At 39.6% G+C, this 20,681-nt stretch overlaps 1 protein-coding gene and 1 long non-coding RNA gene across 10 annotated transcripts in view; one reads left to right on the forward strand and one right to left on the reverse strand.

Annotated features, from left to right (window-relative positions):
- LOC117022311 (uncharacterized) overlaps positions 1-1,392 on the forward strand; it is a 40,368-nt gene extending 38,976 nt beyond the window's left edge. For 8 of the 9 annotated variants that reach the window (XR_004423025.1, XR_004423026.1, XR_004423021.1 and 5 more), the window contains one exon: positions 832-1,392. This is a non-coding gene — a long non-coding RNA (uncharacterized LOC117022311). The remainder of the gene's footprint in view (positions 1-831) is intronic. The other variant, XR_004423028.1, reaches the window with a different exon arrangement.
- A 16,757-nt stretch (positions 1,393-18,149) lies between these two features.
- LOC117023764 (ribosome biogenesis protein NSA2 homolog) lies at positions 18,150-19,994 on the reverse strand. Its single transcript, XM_033108923.1, has 2 exons — positions 19,072-19,994; positions 18,150-18,490 (listed from the first exon to the last, which is right to left on the reverse strand). Exons 1-2 carry the CDS (start codon positions 19,677-19,679, stop codon positions 18,352-18,354), a joined length of 747 nt encoding a protein of 248 aa, XP_032964814.1. The 5' UTR covers positions 19,680-19,994; the 3' UTR covers positions 18,150-18,351.
- Between the last annotated feature and the right edge of the window lie 687 nt (positions 19,995-20,681).

Raw genomic sequence — 20,681 nt, forward strand, 5'->3', positions numbered from 1 at the left:
TATGGGTTATTAGTAAGCAGTATTAGGAGTCCTGGTTACATTTTGTCTCTTTGGGGGATGGGCAGGATAGGGCATGGGGGAAGTGGAAAGCCTTGTGCCTTTCAGATGTTCCCAGTGATTACTTAGCTGACCCTCAGTTACACCTCATTTCTTCAGATCCCTTCTAATATACGCATTGCTCTTACTAACCACTTCTCATTCTCTGCCCCACTCTGATGGCTTTCTCCAGGTGTTATTTTCCCTTTTCCTTCCCCAGGGTATCTGTAATAGCCCCTATTTGGGAACAGCCTTATTGTGAATAAGTGTATGACGCCTCAGTGAGTGTTGGGAGTGAAACCCATGCTTCTCTCTGGAGAGATGAGTGGAGGGCAGAGAAGGAGAGGGAGGCTATGAAATCCCATAATGGAGCAACAAGTGTTTTGACTGTTTAGTGGGTATTGGACCTAGAAGCCTTCATGAAGGGAGCAGACCTGAGATCTGATGTTTGTGAGTGAAGTCCTTACTGCCCCTAGGATGGCAGGAAGCAGGGAAGAAAGTGGGGAGCGGGGGGGGGGGTCATAAAATTCTTTACTTCAGTGCAGGAGCACTGAGACTCACTCCACAAACCTGTGGTTTTTGAAGGTGGATTGAAGGTAAATTGTTGCACTTCTGTCACAACTTGTAGAATCATTGGCACCACTCTTCTCAGGTAGGGCTGCTTTTGTGGGGGTCTCTGTTGACCCTTATTGAGAATTGACCCAGAACAAGGTTTGCAATTTAGACCTCTCTGGTTCAGTCACAGGGTATTAACGGAGTGGGGTTTTTTTGTTTTTTGTTTTTGTTTTTAAACAGGATAGATGAGCCAGAAGCAGTGGGCAGAATGGCTCCAGGCAACCCCAGTCATCAGATACGGCATAAGGGAACTATATAATGAAAGGTCAATCCTTGGACCTACTGTCATTCTCCAGAGCATGATGGAATAAAGAAGAGCTGCTTTGCAGAAGGGTTGTAAAAGATCCTTTCACAGAAGAGATTTAGACGAGGTGAAATTTCCAGCTACGTAAGATGGGCTTTTAAAGACATCTGTTCCCTACATGGGTCATGGAGATGGATCCCAGTATCAGCCTGGGGCTGACTAGGCCAGTTTAACTTGGTTTCATGCTCTTGGAGTGATTGCTGCCACTCTGTCTCCCTTTGGCAGGTGTTCATCTGCAGTGAGTCCTGAAGGAGCAAGAGGACAAGCAGCCAGGGACAACACTGTGGCCTTCTGAGTGAAGACAGCAACTGAAAAGATGATGCAATGGACTAGAGTGAAGACAATGAGCTGCCGCTGAGATGCCAAGGGGCAGCCAGATGGCTCAGTTGGTTAGAGCACAAGCTCTCAACAAGGTTGCTGGTTTGACTCCCACAAGGGATGGTGGGCTGCGCCCCCAGCAACTAGATTGAAAACGGCAACTGGACTTGGAGCTGCGATGTGCCCTCCACAACTAGACTGAAAGGATAACAACTTGACTTGGAGCTCATGGGTCCTGGGAAAAAAACACACTGTTCCCCAATAAAGTCCTGTTCCCTTTCCCCAATGAAATGTTTAAAAAAATAAATAAATAAAATTACAACTAAATTATAGAACAATCAACCTGGAGATTCATCCGAAGTCTAGCTGAACAGAACTCCAGTAACTAAAGATGTAAAGAAGCACATCAAGACTGGAAGAAGGGGCAGACATGAAACAGGCCCGTTCCACACCTGCATGTGGCGGTTGAGAATCAGGAGGGATATCTCGGCTGTGGAGGTCCTACCTGAGGAGTGAGGGGTCCAGCCCCACACAAGGCTCCCCAGCCCAGGGCATCAGTGATTGAAGAAGAATCCCTATAACATCTGGCTGTGAAAACCAGTGGGGGGATTAGTCCACCTGGGTGAGACAGAGGGCTGCTGGAAATCCAGGCATCGTCTTAAAGGGCCTGCATAGACTCACTGAACAATTAGAAAATTAATAATTGATCTAAACAACACTAGAATCAACTTGTCATAACTGACATTTGTACAACACTATATCCAACAGCAGCAGAATTTATATTCCTTGCAATTGCACACGGAATGTTCACCAAGATAAACTATATTCTAATTCATGAAATAAACTAACAGGTTGGCTTCTTTCACTTAGCAATATAAATTTAAATTTTCTCCATGTCTCTTCATGGCTTGATAGCTCATTTCTCTTTTTTTAAAAATTTTTTTAATTGGGGAATATTGGGGAACAGTGTGTTTCTCCAGGGCCCATCAGCTCCAAGTCATTGTCCTTCAGTCTAGTTGTGGAGGGCACAGCTCAGCTCCAAGTCCAGTCGCCATTTTCAATCTTTGTTGCCGGGGGCGCAGCCCACCATCCCATGTGGAAATTGAACCAGCAACCCTGTTGTTAGAGCTCGCGCTCTAACCAACTGAGCCATCTGGCCTGCCCCTCATTTCTTTTTATCCCCCAATAATGTTTCATTTTATGGATGAACCCAATTTATCCATTCAACTATTAAAGGATGTCTTGGTTGCTTCAAATATGGGGCAATTATAAATAAAACTACTATAAACATTCATGTGAAGGTTTTTGTGTAATCTTAAGTTTTCACTCATTTGGATAAATACCTAGAAGTGTGATTGCTCCACATCCTTGTCAGCATCTGTATTATTAATATTTAGGATTTTAGCCATTCTAACAGTTGCGTAGTGGTATCGTTTTAATCTGCAATTTCTTAATATATGAGGTTGAGTATCTTTTCATATGCTTATTTCCCATATGTATATCTTCTACGGTGAGATGTCTGTTCGAATTTTTGCTCATTTAAAAAATCAGGTTGTTCATTTTCTTATTATTGAGTTTTAAGAGTTCTTTGTGTATTCTGGATAACAATCATTTATTGGGTATATCTTTTGGAAATATTTTCTCCCAGTCTGGCTTGTTTTCTCATTGTCTTGATAGTGTCTTTTGCAGAGCAGAAATTTTTTATTTTAAGGAAGTCCAATTTATCACTTCTTTCTCTCATGGATCATGCTTTTGGTGTTGTATCTAAAAAGCCATTGTCAAACCCAAGGTCATCTAGATTTTCTTATATGTTATATTCTAGAAGTTTTACAGTTTTGCATTTTACATGTAGGTCTATGATCTATTTTAAGTACATTTTTTTGAAGCATGTAAGGTCTGTGTACATCTCCCAATCAAAGCTGGTGAGTGGTAGCCAAGAGTACAAGGACTCCTTTTCTTTACCCAGTCCCTACTAATAAGATGGACATTCCACTTCAGGTGTGGAGGGCCTAGAATATTGGAACCCTGACTTCTCCCCCTTACCCCACTTTCTCGTGGGGCAGAAGTTCCACACCGGGAGAGAAAGAGCATAGAATTCAAGAGACTACCACTCCAGCCAGTATCCATAGTAGTTTTTCAGAGAGTTTTCCCAGGGGTCCATGCAGTCCACAAGAAAAGTTGAGCTCCAAAGCTCTACCGAAAAAAAAATGACTATTTGAAACAGAGTGTGGAAAGTTCAAGTCTAAGGGCAGTCTTTAAATCATTAGTTCCTCTCAATTAACAGCGAGAGACCAACTAGTTTGCCAGAGAGAACCAGGGAAAGATATAGCTAAGAAAAGCTCTCCTGGGAGTAGAACCAACCACAACGATTGGCTTCAAAAACTGTCATGAATTTCATTGGATCAGGACTGCTGAGCAATTTATACCTCACAGCATTGTTGAAAACACTAGAGCAGTCAGCTGGTAATTAGTAGAGCCTAACAGATAGAATATAATAATATATGAAGCAGACAGCTTAAAAGAGTTCAGATAGTGAAAGAGAATACTGCTAAAATCTCATCCCAAAGTGACTATGCACATGCTCAAGGCTTCACAGTACAAGGTAAGAGTCTTCACTAGAACATCCTAGCCATGAAACAAACAACAAAAACCAAGAGAACAACAATAAAAACAAGTCTTGTAGAGGGATAGGTTACAATCCAGGGTTTAACATATTACATAAAATGTATAAAGACAATGTCTCATCAAATAGAGAATATCAGTAATGATACAGAAGTTATTTAAAAATAACCAAATGGAAGATTAGTACTTTAAAAGTAAATAACAGATAAAAAATTCATTAGTAGGGCTCAACAGATTTCAAGTGGCAGAAGAAAGAATCCATGAACTCAAAGATAGGTCAATAGTGCTTATATAATCAAAGAACAACGAGAAAACAGAATAAAGGAAAATGAAGAGAGTCTTAGGGAAATGTGGGAAAACTTTTAACATACCAACATGTGTTAACAGAAATATCAGGAGGCAGAAAAAACGTGAAGACATATGGATGGAATGTCAAATTTGATGAAAAATATGGGGTGGCTGGATGACTCGGTTAGAGCGCAAGCTCTTAACTAGGTTGCTGGTTCAATTCCCACATGGGCCACTGTGAGATGTGCCCTCTGTAACTAACGATTGAGGGCGGCAACTGGACTTGGAGCTGGAGCTGAGTTGCACCCTCCACAGCTAGACTGGGGGAAAACGACTTGACTTGGAGCTGATGGGCCTTGGAAAAACACACTGTTCCCCAACATTCCCCAATAAATTTTTTTTTTTAATTTGATGAAAACCATTATTCCTCTCCAAGGTCACCATGTGTGTTGCCTAGTACTGCGTGTGAGGGAACCACCAAGCAAAGCTGGAAACAAGCTGCAGATGTCTTTCTATCTGTCTGTCTCTTCCCCCCGCCTCTCCTTTTCTCTCTGTTTTCCAGTCCTATGGTCGGAAAATGGGGCCTTATTTACCCCACAATGCCCCACACTTTTTTTTTTTTTACTGTACCCATGGCTGGAACCAAGCAACAGGTTGACAGAGAAAAAAAGAATGAGTGTTTACCCTCCTGTGATAAGCAGAATTTGTAAAATGTTCTCGCAAAGATGTCTCACTCTAATTCTCATTGTCTGTAACTATGATGTTACTCTACTGATTATGCTGTTACATGGTGCAGTTGACCTTAAGATAGTAAGATTATAATTGATTACCAAGGTGGGCACATTGTAATTATATGAGTCTTTAAATGCACAGTGTTCTCCAACTGATGGTAGAAAAGGAAGTCAGAGAAATGCAGCAGAGTGGGAAGGTAGAGATTTTATGCAGACTTTCATGCAGACGCTGCTGGCTTTGAAGATTCAGAAGGCTGCACGAAAAGGAGTGCCAATGGCCTTAAGGAGATGAGACCCAGCTAAGAGCTAGCAGGGGAACAGAGACCTCAGTCCTGCCCTGTTAGAAGTGAATTCTGCCAACAACCCAAATGACCCTGGAAGAAGATTATTCCGAATAAGAGCCTGGTCCAGTCAACATCTTAATTTTAGTCTTATTTTACTATAAGACCAGGTCTTATATAATAATATAATAAATATAATACCGGGTCTTATATTAATTTTTGCTCCCAAAGACACAATAGCGCTGATAGTCCGAATAGGTCTTATTTTTGGGGAAACATAGTATTTTGAAATAATCACAGAACATTCTGTTCATGACAAGGCCTATCCTAAGAGAAACTATTTTACCAGAGCATAACTGACTGGAGTTTTAGTCCGTTAAAGGGAAGGGAAACATCCAACTCCAGCCTGCTGTAGACTTCCATGTGTTGGAAAGGAAATGAACTCTCATCCCACCAAAGGGAGAAAAATCTGACAAGCACTTGTGAAAGTCATAGGTCGGGGCAGAGGTCCACTAAAATCATGAGAATTTATCACAGGACTTTAGAACATTTGCCTACTCCCCACAACACATATTTACCACCAACTCTAAAAGGCCCGTGTACAACAAGGGGAGCAAAACCAAATAAACCACAGAAATTTTAAGCCTCTGACAGCTACATTTATAGCAAACAGTAAACAGCCTAACTCCTAGCTAGATAAACATAAGACTTCACACTAAAGGCTCATTTATCTCAGTTACTTTAACTGACTACATCATTTCTGGCTTTCAACCCAAAATTACATGGTATAATAAAAGATAAAAAACAATATGAAGAGACAGAGGAAGCATCAGAACAGACACAGATATGGCAGAAATGTTGGAATTATCAGACAGGGAATTTAAAACAACTAGGATTAACATGCTAAGTAAGGGCTCTAATGGAAAAAGTGAACAACATGCAAGAATGATGTATAATGTCAGCAAAGAAATGAAAACCATAAAACAGAATAAAAAAGAAATGCTAATCAAAAATACTGTAACAGAAATAAAGAATGCCTTCGATGGGTTCACCAATTCAGTGGATATAGCCAAAGAATTAGTGAGCTTGAAGAAATTTCAATAGAAACTTCTAAAACTGAAAAGCAAACAAAAAAAGTGGAAAAGACAAACAATATACAAGAACTATGGGACCATTACAAAAGTTGTAACATACACATAATGGGAATATCAGAAGAAGAAAAAGACCAGAATAAATATTTGAAACAAAAATGACTGAGAATGTCTCAAAATTAATGACAGACACCAACCACAGATTCAGGAAGCTCAGAGAATAGGACAACCCCTCCCCACCCCACCCCATCCCCCCAAAAACCTACACAAAACAACAACGACGAACTATACTTAAACATATCATATTCAAACCGCAGAAAACCAGACAAACAGAAAATCTTAAAGAAGCCAGAGAGAGAAACACTTTACCTATAGAAGAGCAAGGATAAAAACCTATTTGGGACTTCCCTTCAGAAACCATGAAATCAAGAAGAGAGTCAAGCAAATATTTAAAATGTTAAAAGAAAAAAAAATTCCACCAATTTAGAATTCTGGATCCAGTGAAATTATGCTCTGAAAGTGCAGGAGAAATAAAGAATTTCACAGACAAGCAAAAACTGAGAGAATCTGTCACCAGTAGACCAGCGTTGCAAGAAATGTTAAAAGAAGTTATATAGGTCAGAAACTCAGATCTTCAGAAAAGGAACAAAAGAAGCCACATAAATTAAAATGTTTTCTTATTCTTAATCAATCTAACAGATAACTGTTCAAAATAAGAATAGGAACAAAGTATTCGGTGGTGATTGCTTATGAGTGATTGGAATGAATGACAGAAATATAATAGACAGGAGGGAGAACTGGAAATACTCTTTTTATAAGATTCATGCACTACCCAAGGAGGAGGATAGTTATTTAAAAGAGAACTTTTCATTAGTTATAAATGTATATGGCAAACTCAAAGGCAATCACTAAAAAGTAAAAAAGAACTAGGATATGTTTAAAAAAAAAGAAGAAAAAATGTAATCATATAAAATATTCAATTAAAACCAGAGAAGGCAGAAAGAGTAGAAAACAAAAAAATAATGAGCAAGGGCAGGAATAGAAAATAGTAACAAATATGGTAGGTATTAATCAAATTCTATCAATAATAATTTTAAATTTCAATTGTCTAAATACAAAAGTTAAAATATGGAGACTGTCAGAATAAATAAAAAACAAGACCCAACACTACTCGTATGTTGTTTACAAGAAACCCAATGTAAATATGAAGACACAAATAGATTAAAAGCAAAGGAATGGAGAAAGACATACCATGCTAACACTAATTAAATAAAGGCATCTATTCTCCAGGAAGACATGACAGTCCTTAAGGTGTATGTGTCTAACACCTGAGTACCAAAACACATGAGGTAAAAAGCTGATGGAATGGCATTGACAAAAAGATGAATCCACTACTATAGTTTGATATTTTAAAACCCCTCTATCAACAGTGGGCAGATCCTTCAGGCAGAAAATCAGTAAGGACACAGCTGAACTGAAGAGCAGCATTTCTCAGCTGGATCTAATTGACATCTGTACACTACTTCATCCACCAACAGCAGAATACACATTCTTCTGAAACGCACATGGAACATTCACCAAAATAGAGCACTTTCTGGTCCACAGAAGCCACCAAACAAATTTAAAAGAACAGAAATCATATAAAGTATGCCTTCAGACCATAATGAAATTAAACCAGAAGTCAGTAACACAAAGATAGCTGGAAACCCCTAAAGTACTTGGAGATTAAACAAAACAGTTCTAAATAACATCTTGGTCAAAAAAGAAGTCTCAAGAAAAATTTTAGGAGCGGGCCGTTTAGCTCAGTTGGTTAGAGCGCGTGCTCTTAACAAGGTTACTGGTGCTATTCCCACATGGGCCAGTGAGCTGCGCCCTCCACCACTAGATTGAAGACAACAAGCTGCAGCTGAGCTTCCGGAGGGGCGGCCGGAGGGCTCAGTTGATTAGAGCACGAGCTCTGGACAACAAGCTTGCAGGTTCAATTTCCACATGGGATGGTGGGCTGTGACCCCTACCACTAAGATTGAAAACGGCAACTGGACTTGGAGCTGTGCTGTGCCCTCCACAACTAAGATTGAAAGGAAAACAACTTGACTTGGAGCTGATGGGTCCTGGCAAAAACAAACTGTTATCCAATAAAATTTTTTAAAAAATTTTAAAAAACATTTCAAACTTAATGAAAATGAAAATATAAAAATGTGTGAGAAATAGCAAGAGCAGTGCTTAGAAGGAAATTTATAGCATCAAATGTATATATTAGAAAAGAAGATCTAAAATCAATAATCTAAGCTTCCACCTTAGAAACTAGAAAAACAAATTAAACCCAAAGTAAGTAAAAGAAAATAATAAAAATTAAGAGCATAAATCAATGAAATTGAACACAGAAAATCAATAGAGAAAATCAATGAAACAAGAAACAATTTCCTTGAGAACATCAATGAAATTGACAAATTTTTATTAAGGTTAATTAAGAAAAAAGAGAAAAGACACAAATTATTAGGATCAGAAAGGAAAGATGGGCCATCACTACTAATTCCATATACATTAAAAAGATAATTAGAGTATTATGAACAACCTGATGCCCACAAATTTGATGATCTAGACCAGCGGTGTCCAAACTGTGGCCTGCGGGCCAACTGCGGTCCGCGATCCATTGTTAATTGGCCCTCAGCAAATTCCAAAAATATATTTAGTTTACTTAAATAAACCAGGTGAAGCAATACGTACTTCACCTCGAGTGAGTGGCCCGGCTGTCTGTGTATTTTACCGCATATGGCCCTTCGTGAAAAACGTTGAAAAAAGTTTGGACACCCCGATCTAGATGAAACAGACCAATTCCTTGAGTAACACAATCTACCAAAACTCACACAATGAGAAACAATCTGAATGTGCATATATCTATTAAATAAATTGAATGTATAATTAAAAACTTTCCAAAACAGAAAGCACCAGGCTTTCAACAGTCAATTCTACCAAACATTTAAGGAAGGAATGATACCAACTCTTTACCATCCTTTCCAAAACAAAGAAGCAGAAATAATACATCCTAACTCATTTTATGAGGCTAGCATTTCTCTAATACCAAAACCAGACAAAGACATTACAAGAGAGGAAAACTACAGAAAAATATCACTCGTGGGCATTCATGTAAAAACCCTCAACAAAATATTAAATAGTAATATCGAACTCAACAACATATAATAAAATTATACACGAGCAAGCAAAATTAATTCCAAGTATGCGAGGCTGGTTCAACATTGAAAAACCAATTCATTTATTCCATCATATCAACAAGCTTCAGAAGAAAAATTATATGGTCATATCAATAGATGCAGAACTTGACCCAACTTTAACTTACAAAATTACAATAAAGAAAACACATTCGCAAAAGAATAGACAAATAGATAATAAAACAGAACAGAGAGCCCAAAAACAGACCCTCGCAAATACAATCAACTCATCTTTGATAAAGGAGCAAAGGCAATATGGTGTTGGACAATTGGGTATCTACATGCAATAAAATTAAAATAGACACAAACCTCAGACTTTTCACAAAAATTAACTGTCCCATTTTTTCTTTTTAACAAGTAAATCCATCCCAATCATATCTTGACTATACATAAAATTCTTTTCTCAATATTTCTTTTCCACAAACCTGTAACTTTCAACATTCATTCACCGTTTGTCTTATCCTCTTCTTTTTTATCCTGGAACAACCATTTACTTTAGGACAAAATGACTTTTTATTTCCTTTACAAAAACAAATAAAACATGTTCTTCATGCCTTTCCTTATCCAAAAAACATTCTATTTTCCTCACCTACTTTTCACAGAGTCATTTTCTCTCACTCTTATTATCTCTAGTAGTTTTATAAAAACCGATACCTCTTTTAAAAATCAATTTTGGAAATACCCTCCAGAGGTAGAGAAACATCACATATATACAACATATTTCCAGAGACACATGTAAACATAGACACAAACAGAAAGCCAGTAGCTTTCATTCCAAAACGTTAGCCATGAATCAGGAACCCACTCACATAGGTCAAACTTTTTACCGACATTAGCGATAGATTACGGGGCAAAAAACCTCTACAGCAGTCTGTATTTTTACAGGCCCTCTCCCCCTTACTTAGTGTCTCTGGGCAATGTTTTGGTTATCTCCTGGGATGTTTTACATTTGAAAGCCATGACAAGTTTAACAACTTCTAGGGGAAAGAGATGTGTTCTCCTAGGCGGTTTGGGGTAATTGGTATTTAAATTTTCCTTTGCATTAAGAGCTGCAGGGCTTGTTAAGTCCCCAGTTCCTTATCAATCAATCACAACTTTCTCCTCTTCATTCTCATCACTTTCCTAGATACCAGCTTTTAGCATTTTAATCAGGCTTTGTCACAAGCACGCAGATCTTAATCATCTTAATCGCTGGCATCCTGTGCCCTCCTAGCTTTGCAAAACAGCATGCTAAAGTCTCCAACTTCTTATCCTGCTCCCACATCTTGTCTGGCAGCCTCGAAGCTGGCAGAGCAGTGGACAAGCACATGTCCTTCTCTAATGTCAGCTCTTCTTCCAACTTTCTAACCTGGGTTTCCGCCTCTAGTTAGGCATCGCTGCCCACTTGAACTGCCCAATGTGCTCCGCATAGTTCCTCAAAGGAGCCCATTAAAGCAGCTAGTGTTTTTAGGGCGTCTTCATACTCACATAGTGGTTCACAAGCATCTAACACATGGCCACCCCTCCCCACACAGAGTTCCACGGCCAACACAAGATGTCCCCCTCAGATGCCTCTTTCCCAAAGCTCATCTTTTGTCTCCAGGCTGGCTCACAACTTGTTGGTTCGTAAACTGGCCCCCAGAGGAGGGCACGGAGAGACTGAAGAGAGGCGGATCACTGCAGATGAGTAGATAACAGTTCTAATGAGCATGGGAACTTACTTAGGACGCTTGTCTTGGGTACTTCCAGATAAGTTTCCTGTTCCCACTTGCCAAACCTTAAAAGTATCTATACAGGTCCTCACTGGGTCCAGTCACATACACCGTCCAGATGGTCTCAAGGCTGCATCCTTGGGGCAGCTTTGGGCACAGGGAAGGCAGGGGAGGAGAGGGAGTGGGAGCCTCCATCTGCCTGGGTTCAGCTCACCAACTGGTGGGCACGTCTTCTCAATGACCTCCCCAACATCTTGCAATATTTGATTTCAAATTTTCTTCATATTATGGAATTATTTTGAACTACAGTTTCAGCATATTCTCTTTTCTGTTGCTTTGGTTTGTTTTTCAGGGACTTGGATTATTTATGTTGGGTCATCTTTGCCTATTACCAATACTCCCCACTTCCTTTTGAATACTTTTTTTTTTTAAAAGATTTTATTGGGGGAGGGGAACAGTGTGTACTTCCAGGACTTTTTTTCCACGTCAAGTTGTTGTCCTTTCAGTCTTAGTTGTGGAGGGCGCAGCTCAGCTCCAGGTCCAGTGGCCGTTGCTAGTTGCAGGGGGCACAGCCCACCATCCTTTGCTGGAGTCTAACCGGCAATCCTGTGGTTGAGAGGACGCACTCCAGCCGACTGAGCCATCTGGGAGCTCAGCGGCAGCTCAGCTCAAGGTGCCGTGTTCAATCTTAGTTGCAGGGGGTGCTGCCCACCATCCCTTGCGGGAGTCGAGGAATCGAACTGGCAACCTTGTGGTTGAGAGTCCACTGGCCCATGTGGGAATCAAACCGGCAGCCTTCAGAGTTAGAAGCATGGAGCTCCAACCGCTTGAGCCACCGGGCTGGCCCCCCTTTTGAATACTTTTGATTTCTTTCTTCATTATATTTATCAAGGTATAATTTGGGTACAATAAAGTACATAATTTAAAGAGTGCAATTTGATGGCTTTTAATATATGTATATACCTGTGAAAATACAACCCCAATCAAGATATGTAACACTTCCATTATCTCCCCAAATTTCTTATGCCCTTTTACATTCCATTCCCATCCTCAGGTAATGGTTGATGTACTTTTAAATCACTAGAGATGTTTGCATTTTCTACAATTTTATGAGTGGAATTACACAGAATGTCCCCTTCATCTATATTGTTATACGATCAGTAGTTCCTTTCTTTACATTGGTAATAGTCCACTGTATGTATGTAATACATGTTATTCATATATTTATACTGTTTCCCAGAAATAAGACCTAGCCAGACCATCAGCTCTAAATGCATCTTTTGGAGCAAAAATTAATATAAGACCCTGTGTTATATATTATATTAAATACCCAGTCTTATAGTAAAATAAGGGTTTTATATGTAAATATTTGTCCCCCCTTCTTCCGCCTACCCCCCCCCCACTCCGGTTCAAGCCGTTGTTTCTCAGTCTAGTTGTGTAGGACAGAGCTCCCTGGCCCAGGCTGGTATTAGGAGCCTTGCGCTGCCCCCGCCCCGACCCCGCAGCGGAAGCAGTCGGTCGCCAGTCGTCAGTTGGCAACTCACAGCAGCTCATGGCAGCTCTCGCCGGCTGCCGGCCGCTCACACTGGCCACCGGCTGCTCATGGCAGCACACGGCCACTCACGGCAGCCCAGCTCCAGGGACAGCTGTTGTTCAAAATCTCAGCTGTAGAGGGCGCAGCTCACTGGCCCATATGGGAATCGAACAGGTGACCTCAGCATTAGGAGCACGGCGCTCCAATCTTACCTGAGACACTGGGCCGACCCCCAGTCTTATATTAATTTTTGCTCCAAAAGATACATTAGAGCTGATGGTCGGGCTAAGTCTTATTTTCGGGGAAACATGGTATGTTTATAGCCATTTAAGTTGATTGCAATTTTCTACTATAGTGAATAAATCTATGTTGTATACATAAGTCTTTTTGTGGACATACATTTCCATTTCTCTTAGGTAAATATTAAAGAGTGGAATTACGGGTTTTATGAAAGGTGTATTTTAACTTTATATTTAAAACTACCAAACATTTTCCAATGAAGCTGTCGCATTTTGCAATCCCAACAGCAGTGTAGGAGTTCCAGTCACTCCCTATTTTTACCAAGTGTTGGTATTGTGAGTCTTTGAAATTTTTCCCATTTTAGACTGAAATAAATTAATTTTCCTCATTAAAATCAACAGCAGTATTTTCTCTACTGTTTCTATAAAAAACACAAAACATTTTTTTGCAAGTTTTCTAGATTTTGCTTGTAAATCTAGATTAGGCAGAAGACACAGTCATCGAAAAAGCCAGAAGAAAACATACGAATTCGAATTCGTTGTCATTATCTTAGGCCTTTACTGAGCCTAAAATGTAGGTAGGCTCAATAAAGGAATGTAAATATCGACAACAGGAAGTGAAACAACGGCAGGCAGTTTCATTCAAATTTAACTGTAACTTGTTCTTTTCCATTTGTTTGATAGAGACAGACTCTACAGTGAACTCCTTGCTGGGTGATCTCACAGTTTCTCTAACTTTCTGTTAATCTTCTTAACTGTCCATTACAAATTTTTAACAAAAGACTTAAAATACCTACTAGTCAATGATCAATTATGAGTTTCATTGTGCAGTTTTATAAAATGTACCTCTTGCCTTAATATACCAGAATGTTACTAGCAGAAATAACACAGAAATGCAACATGACACTCCAGTAGTGGTTTTTGGAGGAATATATTTATCTTTAAAGCAAGAAAGTAGACAGTAGCTACTGAACTGGTAGATCACTGATATGAGACCAGAGACTATACGAGACCATAAATAAACATATTCAGTGATTTACTAGCCTACATACACCTTCAACGTTTCCTTCTAATATCAAATATAAGATGAAAAAAATTTAAACATTCTCTTGGGTATTCTCAATAATTTCTGAACTGTCGTTCAGTTCAAATATTTTAGAATTTCTCTTGTGATTCATTCCTTGATCCATGGATTATTTAGAAGACTGTTGGTCATTTCCCAAGATACTTTGGTATCTTGTTATGTTATTGTTGATTTCTATTTAGTGCTTTTCTGTACAGAGAGCATACTCTGTATGAGTTTATTAGTTTAAGTGTATTAAAACATTTTGTGGCCCCAAAAATGGTCTGTCTTGGTGAGCATTCCACATACATCTGAACACAGTTTGTATTCTACAGTTGTTGGGTATAGTGTTCTATAAATATCAATTAAACGAGGGTGACTGATAGTGTTAGATTTTCTATATTTACTGACTTTTTTGGGAGCTTTTTATTCTATAAATTGCTGAGAGAAAGGTAAGTTGTAATCTATTGCATATATTTACCACCTTTTAAAAGTCAATTAACCAGTGAAAGGACACTTAGATTGTTTCCAGGTTTGGCAACAGTAAATAAAGCTGGGCATTGGGTGTTTTTTTAATTTTAAAAATTTTATTTATTTTTTTCAATTACAGTCAATATTACTTTATACTAGCTTCAGGTGTACAGTACAGTGGTCAGACATTTATATAATTTACAAAATGATCATATAAAGCTGTTCTAAAAGTTAAAGGTTTTACTCTGGGAGGAGTCAGCCAACTATGGCCCAATCTGGCCCATCATGTTTTGTGTGACTAAAGAGCTAACAATGGTGTTTACATTTCAAATGGCTGGAAAAAACTAAAGAATATTTCATGACACATGAAAGTGGTCTGATCCAAATTTTACTCTCTGTAAAAAAGTTTTGTTGGAACGTACCCATGCTCATCCACTCACATTTCCTATGACTTCTTTTGTGTTACAACAGCAGAGTTAAGTAGTTGTGATAGAGACCACATGGCCCACAAAGACTAAAATACTATTTGGTCCTTTACAGAAGATTTCTGGAGCCTTGTCTACGACGAATACTTAGGGATAGGATTAATGGATCATACAGTAAGAGTATATCTAACTTTATAACAAAACGCCAAACAGGTTTCAGAATGGCCGTATCATTTCCCCTTCACACTATTTACTCCTCCCCAGAACTTGACTGTTGGTTTGTTTTATATTGTTGTTTTGCCAAACAGGTGTGTACTGTTACCTCACTGGGATTTTAATTCATGTTGCTAAAGGCTAATGGAGCTGAGCATCTATTTATAAGCTTATTTGGCATCTGTGCATGTTCTTTGGTGAAGTGTCTTTCCAAATATTTTGCCAATTGTTGGAGGTTTCTTGTTTTCTTACTGTTGGAATGTGAGAGTTCATTATATATAGTCTGCTCGTAGGCACATTGTTTGGTATATGATGTGTGCAATATCTTCTCATTCTGTGAATCCCTGAGACTGAACCTACATCCTTACTGCAGAGAGCAGCAACTCCCCCAGCCAACACATACGGTTTACACAGCCTGGCCAGCTCCCCCAGGCTGCAGCCACCTTAACAGCTAAAGATCAGGTTACAGGTGGATTTCTCATAGAAGCAGAGCTCTCTATTTGAGTCCCTACTAAATACTTGTCTCCCCGACCTTAGACTTCTGCTGTCCCTGTGGCATCCAGTTACAGGGGGCACCTGTGCCACCATCCAAACTGATGAGTCTGCTAGTGGTCTCTTTCTTTTTAGCACTATGAAAACTCAAGTAAACTCCCAGAGTGACCTGACTCCAAGCCTAGGTGATCTGTTAAAACATGGCTCAGGTCCTGGGGAGCATGATGGGAAAAAATTGTTACTAATACTTGGACTATTTCTCTTAATTTGTCTTTTGTCTTGCATGTGTCTGTATCGTGGCTGTGGACTGTCTCTTGAATATGGGCAACTGGTGACTAAGCGAGCTACCTGCAGGCTATTGAAGCCCCTCACTGACTGTTCCATGAGACTGCTGTTGGATCCGGGCCAGAATAGAGATAACGGTCCCCTTTGAAACTGTCTGATAACGGATGTCCATTCTGACATGAAGCAGCAGCCCCCCTGCCTCCTGCTACACACTGCTTTCTAGAGCAGGCCACTGTCCTGATCAAACAGGCCATTTTCTGTACCTGGTGGCATTCACATGAATGCCACCGTGAATATCCCCACCACTTATCCTGTATCGATCTTTGGGGCCTGTCAAGTTGTGTGGAGGACATCCATTTTGTCTCGCAGCTGCTCAAGACATACTTCATCTGTACTAAACTGTTAATTGCCAGAGTGGAGTGGCCTGCTTCTTTCGTGGATCTTCCATGCCCTCTGCTTATGGATTTTCAGTCTCAGGGCTTTGTCATGGCTGTGCATGTAATAACAGCATGCATGCTAGGGGCAGATGCACATATTCACACAGACTTGCGGTGAGCCCAGGATTTTATAAACAGCACTACAGTGTCGCTTACCCAGTTTCCTTGTCTCCATGATCTCCCCAGAACTTTCTGGTTACATGGCGCTCCCAGTTTTGGTCCTTTAACCAGAAAACTGGTACTTTAGTTATACTTGTGTGCTGCATTCTTCTGTGATTAAGCTGATACCTGGAGCCAAGCAGCAGATGAGACAGTGAAAAAACAGAGAAGGTTGGCATCACAATCTTGAGACCACAGTTCCTCTGATGAGAGTGGCAATTTCTTCTATATCAGAGTTTTAGGGTCCTCTGGACACCATTGTTCTTCCTGTCCTAGTTACCTCACTGACAACTTGGGAATGCTTTGAGGGATGTGGTACAAGAAACTGAAATACAGAAAAAAAATCAGCAGACTACCCCAGTAATCTAACATAAGCAGTTCTTTCCCACTGTTCAAATTGGAACTAGATGGTTTCTCACAGCAATGCTTACTTCCATGTTCCTGGCAGATACCTCAGAAAAAAAGATAATATACTCACAACATACAATGGCACATTCTTCTCCATTCCACTTGGTATGGTTTACCTTTCACAATCTTCAAATAGCTGCTTCGTGCATTCTGTAGTTTTGTAGCTGCACTTAACGGGAGAAGAAAGGTGGAGTTTATTTACTTGCTTCATCTTACCAGGAAATGGAACACATTACTTTTCAAGTTCCTGTATTTAAAAGGGGGTTCTTGGTGACAGCATTCAGTTGGATCCTGGTTTCTTCTTTTTTATTCATCCATTTGAAAAATCTTTTAATTCATTTAATACCATTTAATGTACGCATTGAAAAGTTGCTGTGTAGACCTGTATTCTATTATTTGTATACATTTTCTCTTCTATTGAAATACATTTCAGTATTCCATTTTAATTTATCCTTAGATTTCTGGGCATTTCTTTGTAGAGCTTCTCTAGTTGCTACTCTTCAGATTAAAATGTACAGTTTCTCAGTCTTCTTAGCATAAATATTTTACAACTTCAGGGAGCATGTAAAAATCTTTCCACATATAAGTTCCTTAAACTTCCCTCTTTTTTGTTCAACTAAATGAACATATTTTTAATTGTTTTTATTGTACTTTAAAAAAACACACAAAATTCACCATCTTAATCACCTTTAAGTGGTCCAGTAGTGCTAAGCATACTCACAATGTTGTGGAACACATCTCTAGAACTTTCTCAGAGTTTGCAAAAGTGAAACTCCACACTCACTAAACATTAAATTCCAGCCACACCCTTCCCCATGGAAATCAACTTTTTGTTTCCATGATTTTCACTACCTTAGGTACTGCATATAAATGGAATCATATAGTAACTGTCATTTGTTGAGTAACTTGCTTCACTTAGCATAATGTCCTCAAGGTTCATCCACATGACAAGATTCCTTTTTTATGGCAGCATAATATGCCATATGCATATGCCGCACTTTCTTTATCCATTATCTGTCAATGAACATATGGGTTGCTTCCTTTACCCTTCCCTTTTATTTAGTTTTCTGATTCAGTACTTTTATTTAAGGCTCTAATTTCCTCAATGTGTATAATTATTCTTATAGTTCATTGATTTTTTTTTTTATAACTGCTTGTTTAATCATTCAATTTCATGAACATCTAAATGCTAAACAGACCCCAAAATAAAGACCAATTTGTAAAACTGGGCCATTTTAATGTTCTTTACAATAGAATAAATAGTTCTCTTGACTGCAGACATGGAAGCTGTTTGGTACTCAGAAACATCACAGTAAAGGTCGTTTTCTTGATTGATGTATAATCTTCAATAATGATAAGGAGTTACTTGTATGAACTGCTGTCAAACCAGTAAGACTGCATTTATGCATCCATCATTTTCAAGATTGTTGGTAACCTGAGCATATTTTCCCCAAATAACTTTGCCTCCTTGTGTCACAAAGGCCCAACTCGTTCACGTTCACCTCAATGACTGTACCTTTGGTAATAACACCCAAAGTTGTATAAAGTGGGGATGAGGGATTCTTTTTTTTTTTTCAATACTAAGCTCCATGAGGACAGAACTCTGTCTGTTTTGTTCAGTGTTGTCTAACTTTTTTTTTTTTTTTTTAAATTTTATTGGGGAAGGGGAACAGGACTTTATTGGGGAACAGTGTATACTTCCAGGCCTTTTTTCCAAGTCAAGTTGTTGTCCTTTCAATCTTAGTTGTGGAGGGTGCCGTTCACCTTCAAGTTGTTGTCCTTTCAGTCTTAGTTGTGGAGGGCGCAGCTCAGCTCCAGGTCCAGTTGCCGTTGCTAGTTGCAGGGGGCGCAGCCCACTATCCCTTGCGGGACTCGAGGAGTTGAACCGGCAACCTTGTGGTTGAGAGGACACACTCCAACCAACTGAGCCATCCAGGAGCTCAGTGGCAGCTCAGCTCAAGGTGCCGTGTTCAATCTTAGTTGCAGGGGGCGGAGCCCACCATCCCTTGCGGGACTCGAGGAATTGAACTGGCAACCTTGTGGTTGAGAGCCCACTGGCCCATGTGGGAATCGAACCGGCAGCCTTCGGAGTTAGGAGCATGGAGCTCCAACCGCCTGAACCACCGGGCCGGCCCGAGGGATTCTTTTTTACACCAAGGATTGGCAGGCAAAAGGTAGCTTTCAGTTCAGGATGTGTTACATGTGCCTTCTTGAAACGTAAGCCCATTGGCCTAATGAATCTTTCATATTTAGGTGGTTTTCGAATAAAGCCATCTCCAACAAAGCAGACTTTAGTAACCATCCTCTTCCATGCTTTCTTCTTTCTCTTCCCTGTTCGAATAACTTTTAATACTTCTGTTTCTCCCTGGGCACGAACTTTGGGCAGAGGGACTTCCCATTTTCCCGCTTTTTCTTTGCATTTTTGTTTAATCATATTGGAAAGCACTTTAGCTCGGGACTGTCCCTCTCTGTCCAGTAGATACACAGGTACTGCTCCTTGTGGAGTCTTTTCATCATTCTTTTGTTTGGTGTTTCTCTTTTCATGCACCTTGATAGTCTTTTTCATCTGTATTTTCTCAGCATGGCGCTGTTTATGGTAGAGTTTAGCTTTGAGACCAATCATCTTTTTTGCCTTCTTTGAACGTTCATGAGCCTCTCGACCTTCCTTCTTTCTCTTTTTCTCATGGTAATCCAAACGGTATCCATAGCGCTTCCGGTGTAACTCAATATGTTCGTTTTGTGGCATGCTTACGACCGCGCAGACGCCAGGCGCAGTCCCCTGGGCGCAAAGAAGCTCTCGACTTGCTAGTTCATTGATTTTTAAAAATTATAACTGACATACAATATTAGTTTCAGGTGTAAAACATAGTGATACAACATTTATATTCTTACAACATGACTGATCCCTGTGATAAGTCTAGTACCATCTGCCACCATACAAAGTTGTTACAATAATATTGACTATGCTTTACTTTACATCCCCAAACTTTTTTTTTTTAATTTATTGGGGTGACAATTGTTAGTAAAATTACATCGATTTCAGGTGTACAATTCTGTATTACATCATCTATAAATCCCATTGTGGGTTCACCACCCAGAGTCAGTTCTCTTTCCATCACCATATATTTGATCCCCCTTACCCTCATCTCCCACCCTCCACCCCCCTTACCCTCTGGTAACCACGAAACTATTGTCTGTGCCTATGAGTTTTTGTTTCTCATTTTTTTGTCTTGTTCTTTTGTTGTTTTTGGTTTACATACCACATATCAGTGAAATCATATGGTTCTCTGCTTTTTCTGTCTTACTTCGCTTAGCATTATACTCTCAAGATCCATCCATGTCGTCACAAATGTTCCTATATCATCTTTTCTTACCGCCGAATAGTATTTCATTGTGTATATATACCACAACTTCTTTATCCATTCATCTATCGAAGGACATTTTGGTTGTTTCCACGTCTTGGCCACCGTAAACAAAGCTGCAATGAACATTGGAGCACACGTGTCTTTATGGATAAATGTTTTCAGATTTTTTTGGGTAGATACCCAGCAGAGGGATTGCTGGGTCACATGGTAATTCTATTCGTAATTTTTTGAGGAACCTCCACACTGCCTTCCATAACGGCTGCACCAATCTGCATTCCCACCAACAGTGTATGAGGGTTCCTTTTTCTCCACAGCCTCTCCAACACTTGTTACTATTTGTCTTGTTGATGATAGCCATTCTAATTGATGTGAGGTGATGTCTC

Source organism: Rhinolophus ferrumequinum, chromosome X (assembly GCF_004115265.2).
Source record: "Rhinolophus ferrumequinum isolate MPI-CBG mRhiFer1 chromosome X, mRhiFer1_v1.p, whole genome shotgun sequence".
Classification (NCBI taxonomy): Eukaryota; Metazoa; Chordata; class Mammalia; order Chiroptera; family Rhinolophidae; genus Rhinolophus; species Rhinolophus ferrumequinum.